General features: G+C 40.9%; 1 protein-coding gene across 3 annotated transcripts in view; it reads left to right on the top strand.

Moving 5' to 3' along the window:
* The window catches only part of Hr38 (Hormone receptor-like in 38), a 422,270-nt gene that overhangs the window by 81,831 nt on the left and 327,691 nt on the right, over positions 1–12,748 (top strand). The window contains exon 1 of one of the 3 annotated variants that reach the window (XM_065232807.1): positions 4,158–4,420. The exons of the other annotated variants lie outside the window; for them this stretch is intronic. Within the exon in view, the coding sequence (XP_065088879.1) occupies positions 4,327–4,420 (94 nt within the window). The 5' untranslated portion in view covers positions 4,158–4,326. Of the gene's footprint in view, positions 1–4,157; positions 4,421–12,748 lie in introns of those variants that run through there. 3 annotated transcript variants of the gene reach the window in all.

Below are 12,748 nucleotides of genomic sequence, written 5' to 3' on the forward strand. Positions count from 1 at the left end.
GGGTAGGGACTGTTAATAAACAAAGCAGACAGCTTAGTTGGTGGGAGCTAGTGAGTGTCAACTGTCGAACAAGCCAGAGTAACCAATACGAAACGACTTTTTTAGCACTCAGTACTGAAAAGTGTCAGTTTTCGACACTGTTTTGAACAATATGATGGCCTACTTTTTATAACGAAAATAACAGTGTCGAATTGAACTCAGGCCGGCGCCGGTGGTGTAGTGGTAAGCGTGACTGCTTTCTCACCCCAATGGGTCTGGGTTCAATGCCAGTCGAGGTCGGTGGGATTTTTCTGAGGCATAAAAAACTCTGGTCACGTCTTCCTTCGGAAGGGAAGTAAAGCCGTTGGTCCCGGCCCATGTGTTTGATGAATGGGTGCGATATCCTACGCAGGTGTGGAAGCTGCCTTCCAGCACATTTGATTGCCGTCAATGGATGGCAATTGATGTCCGTCGGTGATTGGCACTAGATTGCGGAACAGAGACCGACGTTAAATAAAGGAAAGAAGAAGAATTGAACTCAGAGAGACAAAAGGTCGCAGGGACAAAAGATTGAAGGGACAAAAGATCGAAGGGACGGTCGAAGGGACAAAAGGTCAAACGAACAAAAGGTCAAATGGACAAAAATTCAAAGAACAAATGGTAGAAGGGACAAAAGGACGAATGAACAGAAGCTCGAATGGGAAAAAAAATCAATAGTTTGGCATCAAACATATGAGTTTGCCACCTACACAATAATCCTGAGTACGGATCTGCTCTTGATCAAAAGAAGCTTCTGAAAAACCATAAACCTATCGAATATTCGAGACCTTGCAGAATCTTCTTCTTCTTTGGCTTTATTACGTCCCCATTGTAATTTGAGCACTACCTCTGTTCTTAGTTTTTTTTAGCCTGTAACACTTTTTGTATTATGTTATATTGTGTGTCAAGCACAATGATACTCTATGCCCCGGGAAGCCGATAAAATTTTCAAACCGAAAGATTTCCTCGACCGGACCAGGAACCTAAGCCACTGTCTTCGGTTTGGTAACACTGTGCATTTACTGAGGCTTTCTGAGGTTCCCTATCATTAAAAATGGTGACCTATTGAAACATGATAAAGTGTTCATTTTAGCAGATTTGTAGAAAAATGTCCAATCAATTGGCTTGTTGAGAATTAAAATTCATCCGATATTGACAGAGTTATGAGTAATCAAAACCTAACCACTTATCGTAACGAGGTCGATTTTGGTTTTTTTAAATAGCACCTCCAATATGTTACTAAAAAACCGTATTCCTACATAAAAAAAAAAACAAATAATGACGTTGAAAGTTATATGTATTGAAGTGTAGTATGGGAAATGGTAGAATTAGTAAGATCATTATCATCAGTATAGCTTACAGTCGGAGTCGGTACTATTTCTACGACTCCATCTCCGACTCCTTATGCCCAAAAATACGTCCTACTCCGACTCCACAGCTCTGCAAAGAAGATCACTATTTTTTCGCTTTCAACGTTTGATTTAGACAAAATGTAATTTCAGACTCGTCCGTCTTCGTTTTGCATGAAGCTCATCAACATTAGAGCTAAAATTCGGTCATTTTGAATCTCGAAAAAAAAAACTAACTGGTTGGGTACATGTCTTTGCATCCCAGTTCGAATCCCAGTTTTAACTTTTTTAAATAGTTTTCATCTACTCTTCTACGTCATTCGCCACCGGGAGCAAATTCAAAAGCTTCTCATTTAAAGAGCACATTGAGGAAAGTAACTTTTATCAAAGCGCACAACTCTTTCTCCGTTTCGTTTTGTGTTTGCCTCAATGTGAATGTGTTTTCATAAAGCTGTGCAATCGTTCTCCTAAATTTGATAAGCTGTAAAGTTTGCTCTTTGCTCTTTCAATTTGTGAGTAAATAACAAGCCTGTTTCTTTCCTTATCTTTTTTCCCCGCAAATCAACCGTTTATCCGAATATTTTTTAAGGAGTAGTAGTAGGCCCAGTAGCGCCTGGTTGATACTTTTCGTGGAGCGTTACTGGCTTTAATATCTACCACCGAAACCTAGTCCGAACTACTTCAAACTAGAGAAACAATATTGTTTTGTAATCAAAGGAACACATCTTAGTCCTTTTTACTTTTTATGACTTGTTGATAGTAGCAAAACTCGGTTTTGTCCACCGAGGATGAAACAAGATAAAATGAATTAGTTAGTTTTCATCTAGGTGATTCCTAATCTTCGTTGTCCCCTAGATTGAAGTGGTTAAGAATAGGGTTCAGATGCATGGTCATTATCGGTGTCATTCCTTAATTTTGTTGCTAAGGAATCCAATTATGTCTGACAAGGGGCGCGCCTTTGGAGGGTGTTCCAACACCCCGAAGGGAATAAATAGGGAGACCTTACAATTAGAGCCGGATCCTTGCGGTGTCAAGTGACAATGATGAATGACAACTGTATCAAAACCGATTACTTCTTCATTTTTCAATAGTGATAGATTAATATGACATGCACTAACCTAAGGACACGGGGTATACCACAATAGATCAAATAACTGGTCGCACGGACTGACCGAACAGACGAGGCAAAAAATAAGTGGTTCATAAACTAAAAAGACATCATAGGGTATGAGAGGGGCGTTTTCCAATGTCTTTGGATCACATACATTTGTAATGGCACAACTTTGTCAGCTCCCTATTTGAAAATCTTTTCTAATATAATACGAAACCCATGCGCTTTTCAAGTGGTTTTATTGCACCAAAGTATACCTTAAACATTCATCTTGAAGAAGAATGAGAAAAATATTGATTTACGGTTGTGTGAAATGATTCAAAGATAAAAGTTTTAAGCGTGGCGGCGTTAACTGAATCGGGTCATTACTGCAACTAAACAAATAGGACTGCCTCAAAAACTGTCTACGTAGTTCATGAACAAACAGCACCTAATTGTACTTTTAATCCTGGTACTTGAACATAAGTCGATTGTTTGTTCTCCTTTGACTCTCATCCAGAGCCTCACCATCTTGCATAAGAAACATTAGTTTTTAATTCCATCATACACTATATTTCACTTCCGATTGGGGAAATGAAGCGAGAAGGGAATGTTTGTGCACTGGTGTGCATGTCTGTAAGTCACTGTCCGGAGCCTCCGATGGAACCGTCAGGGGCTTCCTAAAGTCTAGTTAAGGCTCGGTATGTGCAGTGGGTGCCATTCCCGGTCCAAATTCGAATATATTGATTTCTGTGGTCATAGAGTATAATTTTACTTGACACCCAATATAAAAATTGGGTGCATTGGTTGGCATAGAAAGCACTCAAATAATAACTGTGTGCTTCATAGAACGCTATGTTGAGAGCAGACCAAAATATAATAAGAAGAAGAATAATAGAAAAAAATATAGCTGTGTCTAACAATCTTGCATTTAAAATATAGGCAGTTCTCATGATCGCAGCTCTGCTTGCCTTTACCACCTTTAAGAAACGACTGCCACCATGAATTTCAGCTAGCTGGACCGTCTGGAGGTGTGTGAAGTTTGTATTTACTCAATCCTTGGTAACGGGAAACTACGCCTAAGCTTACATGAAACTATTTCAAACGCGTGTGACACCTAGAAATGCATTTCGTTTGCCTTTACCAGACAAACCATTTATACATACTCAGGAATTAGTTACTTTTTGGAGGGTAAATCCATATACTAGACATGTGTTAGAGTTGAACCACAGGTCGAATAGAAAAATAATTTCCTCCAAACTCAGCCCACCGAACAACCCGGCGCCCACGGCACCCATCGATTTGTTTATCCGTGTGACGTCACTTGTCCAAACAGTTGTGCTCTTCAACCCACACCCAAACCGGACCGCTCGTAGCTAGTGTGCGTGAGACTACACTATAGCCACAATCACACACTGGTGATCCTTTTCGCGCTCGAACGATTGCTCTCGCCTATCCTTGTCCCGCAATGATGCCACATCATTGAAGAGAGGAGCATACACCAATACACACGCACCGTCACCCAAAGGCGCTCTCAAGGTCATTATTCCATCATGACAGCACCAAACGGCTGTGCCGGAGCCCCATTGGATCGATGGCATCATCATATAGTGGCCACCCAACCACCCAGCTGGGCTCAGTCTCGCGCGGACAATCGACCAACTATGATGCAAGAGGTGTTTCACGGTGCTTTCCGATCAGCGTCGCGGATCATTTGAATTTAGATACTCATTAAAAGTTTGGCGAATGCCGGGAAGACCGAAGTAACAAATTTGCGTAACAAGCGATTGCGGAGAAAATAGCTTTCCGCGGAAATCGGTGACGTACGACTTCCAGTGAAGCGATTACTGGTGCAGTGTTTTGTGATTGATGTCCATGAAAAGGAGATTCTCTATCGGAATAAAACGAAAAAGTGATTATAAACCTCAGCCTACGCTGAATCCGTCTGAAGTGAAAAGTGGAGGTGAGTTTGATTGAATAATGGTGCAGGACATAGCTCTGTGCCAAACAATGCTAATTCGATGGAGTTGCATGGTGCATGGTGAATTTGATGAGTGACAAACGGACGGCACCTGAAGGCTTTGGTGGACGATGAATGAAAACGGCCAACGGCCTTGACATCGGCGAAGGACAACCAATAACAACGCCGGAGCCATGACATCACGGATTTTCACAGCTACTGGAAGGAGGAAACGATTATCGATTTTCCATCCCCACCCACACACCTGGCCGGGTGGTGTGTAGTGTAGGATGGTTCGATGAATGAATGCTCTCTGGAGCTCAGTATTTTGAAGCAGAGTACACCCGAAAGGAGTTGGGCCGGGTGGAACGGGGTTTCAGATTTTATCAATGAATGTCATGGTGAGGTGGGAGGAAGCAGATGGTAGAAATACACGCTGGATGCTGCATGAACGGGATGAAGGACTGGATTTCAATTTTAGACGCCCACACACGTACGCTGTAAAGAAAATGGGAGGATAATTGTTGTGCACAAAGCGGGACGGGGAGTGCATTTAGGTTATTTTTAGTTTCCGTACGTGCGCAGGATGTTTATTTATTGATAAATGGCTTGGAATTTGACACGTTCACAAGTTATAGTTTATAGAATTCATCTCCGAGCATTGGATTAAATGCGAACGTCGTTAAGATGTGTACAGTTGTTGTTTTCCGGACGTGGAGTGACTTTTTCGATTTCCTTCATTTGTAATGGTGCACCTGTTCTCGGGTTGACTTCGATGTAACCTAGTACCGTGGACCCCCGTTAATCTGAACGACACTTTGTGCTACGATCAGAAAAGCGAGTGTTTGGCAGCCTTATTTTCTGTTTGGTTGTGATTCTTTGTTCCGTTTTGCATCGTTCCGTTTTGCTTTTCTACATTCCATCTGCTATATGACGTTAAGGCAAATTTTAATTTGCACAGCGTGCAGATTAGCGGGGTTCAAACAAAAAAGTTGAGGGTTGTGTCCAAAATACGACCGCATTGTTGACGTAGAACTACGAGATTATTTTGCTGTTCCATTCAATCTTCTATATATGAGGAAATGGCTCTTATGTTGACCAATGGATCTAAGATTGGACCCATCGCTAAAAATCTGCTGTTTATCAATTTTATCTAGATGAACGCGTGATAAGGACGATACTAATGGATATTTTTGGTCGTTAGTGAAAATTTAGTCGATTGCTGAATTTATGTATGGGCCCAAATTAGGGGTATTTAGGGCAACATTACATCCATTTCCCCTATATAAAAATTAGTTTCTGTCTGTCTGTCTGACCCTTAAAGACTCGGAAACTATTGAACCGATCGGCGTGAAAATTTGTACATAGGAGTTTTTGGAGCCGGAAAAGGTTCTCATGATGGTTCGAGACCCCTCCCCCTCTGTAAGAGGGGGCTTCCATACCAATGAAACAGAAAAAATATAGCATATGGATATCCCTATAACTTTCTTAAACTTTCTTAAACAGAGCATAGAGGAAGAAGTTGAATTCTCATGTGATTTGAAGCATCGCATAATGAATTAAGATCCAAGACTTTCCTAGGGGTTTCTGGAAATTTACTGGATCCTGGCTATTCCTAATAACTGCCATTGAACTGGTTCTTGAATTTTAATGTGATTCAATGGTTTTAGATCTAATATTTAGAAACTGGCCACTTTTCCAAGGGGATCGAAACATGGCCAGGTGTGGCCAATGTGGAACAGGGCCCCTCAAATAACTACAATTGAACTTTGAGGTGTCACATGATAAGTTTTATTCGTTTGAGGTCGCAATTTGGCTCATGCCTTCAATAATTGAATCCCCCTAATTTTCAATTAATGTTGTACTTAGCGCCTACTTATTGGAAACCAAACGTTTGATTTAAGGAAATACACAGTATTCTATTCTGCATCAATCTACGAACACGTTGTAAACTACATAATGGTGATGCAAGGGTTGTCCTCCAAATTGGAGAACAAAGAGGTGCTTAAACACCGTAGGATCGTTATACCCCTTCCTCCCCTAGCCGGAGATGAACCAGCGTCTGGCTGAAAATCTCCTTAATAAAGACAACCAACCTTCCTCCCCTACTTTGCTGACATATGTATGAACCAACATTTTATTAAATATTGAAAGTACCGTCTTCTGATAAGGAAAACAACTGCCTTTTGCGTTATCATAAAATGCATCCTTCACTTTCTTCTCTACTTTAGAGACCTAATTAAAAACTAATGATGGAGCTACTGAAAAAAATAATGTATTTTTTGGAAATTGTTTTATTCCACAACATGCATGGCGGCTTTGTGGACTATACTGGGATGCTACTCCAAAATATATAACGGCTTGTTTAGGATTCCACATTAGAATTTTCATAGTTTATTACATTTCAGGAAAAATACTTGAACCAACATTAAACCATAACCGAAACTATGAAATACTTGAAAAGATTAAGACAAAGTTCAGTAGTCAAAAATGCATGACATACATCAATTTTGCGTAGTTCTACGTCATGCTGCGGTCGTATCTAGGACACAACCCTTTAATTGTTTTCCACTTCATCATTCCGGTTCACTGGTCACCCTATGTCCACTATACAATAGGTCTTATCCATCTGAATAACATTACTAGAGATAGCAATCTCCAATCTAGTCGAAACACAGAAAACGAAACCAACTCAGAGAGTGAGTAACTTTTGCTTATTCGTAAGGACACATTTCTAAAAGCGTTGGTCACTCAGCGCATGAGTAACCTACGTAAAAGATATCTGAATAAGATTCGTTTTCAGTGAATGTAGACTGCATAAGCAAGCCTTTTGAATCAAATGTTACTAGCGCTGCACGGTGAGTGAATTCTGAACTAAGAGGCCAATCATGCGATAGGTATTGTCCTTCCGAATAACTACACTGAATACAGGAACATGATTTTTGGCCGTGCTGTCAAGTTAAAACATGGGATTTGATGTAAATGGCATACTGAGCTTGACTATCCAGTATTCAATTTCTAGCCGAGATGGCAAGCTAAATAAATTGAAAATAAATATAACTCTTTTACTGATTTGTATGGAGATTTTTTTTTTAAATCGTAGGTTACTCATGCATTGAATAACCTACGCTTTATGTGGTGTTTAGACTTATGCTATTTCACTTGCACTAATGAGCTAACTGCTAGCAAAAAAGGTCACTGGCGTAATGTAAACAGGGCATCAGCGTCTACCAGCATGAAATTTCAGGAGCAACTGAAATTCGCGAGTACACTAGCGCAAGTAAATCCGCACAGATGTAAACACCCCATTAAGAAATTTTTTCATACGAATGAGTAAAAGTGACTCACAACTGAGCAAAGTTTGATCACTCTCTGAGTTAGTTTCGTTTTCAGTGTGCAACGCAACGAACACCCCTGTTTATAATTCGGCGGCCAAACGATGACTGCAGTCAAACTTTCTACGTTTCGCTTACTTGAATATTTGGATTATCATTCGTTGCCCCTCCTTTTTTATGTATTTAACTGATGTAGAAGAATGAATAGACACAATGCTACAATGTCTACGCTGCAGCGAACAAGTTCGAGGTTGACTCGACCAACGTGCAACATTGAATGATTATGCGGCTTCGGCTTGTGTTGTTAGGGACCAACTTTCTGATGGCTGTGTTAGGTGTGAGCATCTTGCGGTCGAAGAAAATATTTCTTAACTTTTAGCTATTTTAATATTCAACATTTATAATGTGTGACATTTCACACAAATCTTATAAGACTGCCGAATTGATCGACATACCAATCATCAAAATCAATTGATTATTAGCCAAGTTATTAGCATTTAAAGTCTGACCAATTTCCGTTGCATTTCTCTGGATTGGTACCCTTCCCGAAAGACGTAGTCCTACGTCAAAAAGTGTTCTGATTAAAAACGTCCTGATTACTGGGGATCCACAATACTACTTAAAGGTTGACCTTTACGTAATTCGTGAACAACACAAGAAATAACGTACTGAAGTTATATCAGCAGAAAATCAGTAAGTAACATCTAACACAAGCAACTGGTAAACATTAAAAAGTAGTGCTTCAATTGAACTAAGTAGAACATAAGGATTTTTTCTTTATTATCGGTCAAAATAGGCCCAAGGGACTCTGGATTTAATTAAATGTTGCCCACAGGTAGAGTTTTTGGTAATGCATATGAACGATTTTTTTAAAATTCGGAGTTGTTAATTTTCCCGGAAAAGGTATGTTGCAGCTTTCAGAATTTCTCGTACAACACGCACTTTGAAAATTCATTACTTATGAACAAGCATCGTAGAAAAAACATTATGAAGTAAAATGAAAAGAAAATTATTCGTCCGAATTTTTGCAAATACTCAAGGGATTATACCAACAATCAATACGAAACTAACGATTTTAAATTGGCTCACCACTTTAGTAGCCTATTGGTCCCAAGCAAACGATTAACGTACCCTATTCTAGTTGAAATTCTATTACTACACTATGTTTGTTTTGATTCGCTATGAAAGTTTGACAGATAACATCAGGGGTGTGTGGATTCATGCAGAACATGCAGGGGTGAGTGAAATAGCTTGGGACTGCTTGGGACTGCTTGGGACTGTTGTTCTGGTACTGAGTGAGCCAAAAATAATAATGATTTTCTTCGGGACCCAGTGGTCTTAGAGTTACCTCTATGATTATACCATAGAGGTAACTCTAAGACTAGAAGGTCCCTTCTCAACTTTTTGGCTCAGCTCTGGTACTTTCTTCGGTCCCAAGCTAATCGATTCACCCCTCGAAACATAGGAAAATCTACGAACCCCTCATTTTATCTGTCAAACTTTCATAGCGAATCAAAACAAACATAGTGTAGTACTAGAATTTCGACTAGAATGGGGTTCGTTAATCGATTTGCTTGGGACCAATAGGCTACCCGAGCAAAGTCGGTTAACAAAATGAGAGCAAATCGATATTCAAGTGTGCAGTTGCTATCATAATGAAAACTCATTTTGATTTCAAATGTTGCGACATAAGTCTGTTATCATATTGTGCTTTCATTATGCAGTCAAAACTTTTTAAATGAAAGGAACTTAACTTGAAGTTCTGCTGTTTACGTCTTGTTTAAAATTTAATTGAAATTCATCTGTCGTTGAACTAATGATTATTGTTTATTTGATTTGTTTAACACATTTTAGGTCATTCGTGACTTGCCCGGGGTGAGATTGGAGCCCAAATCTTTCAGCTTGAGAAACATGAATGGTAACCATTTACTCCAGGCCCGTATTCAGTTGAACATTATGAATGCAAAATCAGTAAACAAATTGATTTCATTGAAAGCAGGATTAGTTTTCCGTTTGCTTCAACAGTGTAAAATTTTCCTCTCATTTTTGCTGTGTTATCCGTTAAGTCAACCAAAATGAGATCATCTGGAGTATTTAAAATAAGTTACATCATAACAGCAAATTTTGATTTCAATTTGATCTTCAGCTTTGGTCGGGTAGTCAATAGCCATATTAGTAGTGAGCCAATTTTAAATCGTTAGTTGCCACCGGTTGATTATACCCTGGGTCTGGCGGAGACGTAAAGGCTGACTTAATGTAAATTGGTACGCCCAAAAAGACCTGTAATTTGTGATTTAAAAAATTTAAAAAGTCCATTCCCAACAAACATTGAAAGCTGAATAAGAGTTTATTCAGGCAAAAATTTGCTTCTTCAACTAAAAATGGCTTATTCAGCTTTTAATTAGCTCAAATTGTTTGTTGGGTTAATCGTTGTTTGACAGTACTTTTGTTAAAAATTCAAAGTTACAGCATTAGATGGTTACATTTCTCCAGTTCGAACGAAATCTCGAACCTTCCTCTTGATGGAGCCCATCAGCGCTCGCACAGTGGAAATGGACACGGAATCAGCGAATTTCTTCCATTTTGCCCGCATTTGCTGGATGTCCTTGACTGCCCCGCCGCTTCGTTGAAGTAGCTGCTTTGAAATTGCCCAGTGTTTTCGACTGGTCGAAATTCCGGGTAATTCGGAGGATTCATTAGCTTGAGACAAAATCGATCTTGTAGGCAGCATACCACTCCAGAACCACCTTGGAGTAGTGGCAGCTGGCTAAATCGGGCCAAAAGATAAGGTTGTCCCTATGCTTGCGGATAAACGGCAATACACGCTTTTTCAGACACTTGGGATGTCATCGTTGAGGATGTGACGAATGGTTTCGTTTTCGCAAAGACAAACTGCAAATCGATTGCCAAATCATGACCTTCTTCGCGAACTTGTCGGCAAACACGAACTTGAATCTTCTCGGCACATCCCCACGTCCAGTCGCGATGTAAAAAGTTTGACCGGGAAGCTGCTTAAAATCGAGATTGACGTATGTTTTATCATCGATCAAAGTGCAGCCCTTGTGTTTCATCAAAACACGGACGTACAAGAGCCTTGCACGCTTTTTGGCCTTTGGATGTTTACTGGCTTTGTACGACTTGTATCCTTCCCTGGCGTTTGAAAGTTGGCGTTGTACCTTCTAGCCACATCTCGGATCGAAAGACCGGGGTTGGCTTTAACGCAGCTCAACACCTTGCTGCGCAGCTGACGATCCCTGGTTCCAGTTTTTTCGTGGGTCCGCTGATTCTGTTTGCACACTCAGGTTTTCCTTGTAGGTTTTAAGCACTCGACAAACGGTTGTTTTCGGCATCTTCAGCACTTTACCCAGCTTAGAACCGGACCGCTCCGGATTTTCCAGGTGTTTGTGCTCAATATTTTTTCTTCTTTCGAGTTCCATTTGACGTTATTTCTGAACGCGATTGACTACTTTGATCAAACTTGCACTCTATAGAAGTGTAAACAAACCACTGTAAAAGATTTTCGATTCCCAACACTAGAGGCCTGCTAGCGACACGCTACTTTTAGTCAGCCTTTAATGATTTTCGAACCAAGTCGAGCTGTCAAAATAGAACCAATGTTTTACTGCTGCAAGAAGACATAATAATTTACGCATTGCACTCGTGACTCGTGGGCGTGATCAGAGATGAACAGAACATCCCGGCAGTGCCGACTGGGATTGAACCCAGGCCTTCTGGGGTGAGAGGTGATCACGCTTATCACTACACCACCGGTGCCGCTGATACTCGAATGATGTGACCCATTTTTTTGATACGTTCATCTGTAAAATTCTAAATCCCCACCCCCACCCCGCCTCATTCTTAATGCCATTCGATTAATCAACGCTGACACCACCTTAATACCCAATGCGTTGGCATAACTCACAAAATCAGACTCATAAAATCAGTGACGTCAAAGCCAAGATCCATCGAACGTACAGGTTATACGTATTGCACAGCTCGTGGAAGTCAATTCAAAGGGGCAAAACTCGACCAGTGTTTTGTTGTTATATTGGAATTCAAATTGTAAACGAGACACAAAGTACAATTTAAAGGGACAAAAGTGGCCGTTTGTGAGTTTTTTTTTTGAGATCAACCTTAAGCTGGAGCAGCCTTGGTCAAAGGATGCACGCCGCACGTGACAATCAACCGTTAACTGTCTGTTGTTCTTTGCTTCGTGACCAACCACAGCTCGACAAACATCGATTTTCCACGCGTCTCGACGCACCCAAACCACCTGTTCACCCCCAGAGCCTTGGAACCAGCTGCGTATGAGGAAGCATAACCCCGGCAATCGACAGTTGTTTACCGATATGATGTCATAACCCGGGGGGGTCACCCACGATCATGCGCATTCTGGACCCGAATGTTCTCTCGCGTGCACCCAAGATTAGTAGGGCTGATTTTATGACGGAATCAATGACGGCATTCACGTGCGAGTGGGACAGCTTCAAATGCCATGTGAATTTCATATGATATGAATGTTTCACCCATTGGAATCTGAATCCACGTAAATTTTATTTTGTCGCCATTAACTTGATGGGAGAGTGCCCATCGGGGAAAAAAAGGTGTGACGCTAACATCTCCATCCACCGTCCGGTCCGTGTGCTCGGTATTGGCACATAAATAATTAGAAGTCAAACTTGCTCCGGCCACACATAAATCCTCGGTGTTGGCTGATGCATCTCCAGTCAGTCAGTTCGTCAGTGGATGAGCCGGTTTCTTTTTTTGCAAATCACTCCCAAAAATTCCCCCCGGCCCAGCGTGGTTTGGCGGCAGTGAGCTTAACCGCATTTACTGTTGCTGCTTTTACTACTCCATAAATCAAAGCTGAAGACGACCGAATGCGCCTCATATTGGTGCATGGCTCAACAGCAACAGCAGCCTCAGCAGAAACGTGCGGCTGACGTGTGAAAACTCCATATTAGGAAGATCGGTGAGCCCCTCGGCGATTGCGAGC

This window comes from Ochlerotatus camptorhynchus, unplaced genomic scaffold (genome assembly GCF_037179485.1).
Source record: "Ochlerotatus camptorhynchus isolate MF236.1 unplaced genomic scaffold, CSIRO-AGI_Acam_v1.1 ptg000036l, whole genome shotgun sequence".
In the NCBI taxonomy this organism is placed as follows: Eukaryota; Metazoa; Arthropoda; class Insecta; order Diptera; family Culicidae; genus Ochlerotatus; species Ochlerotatus camptorhynchus.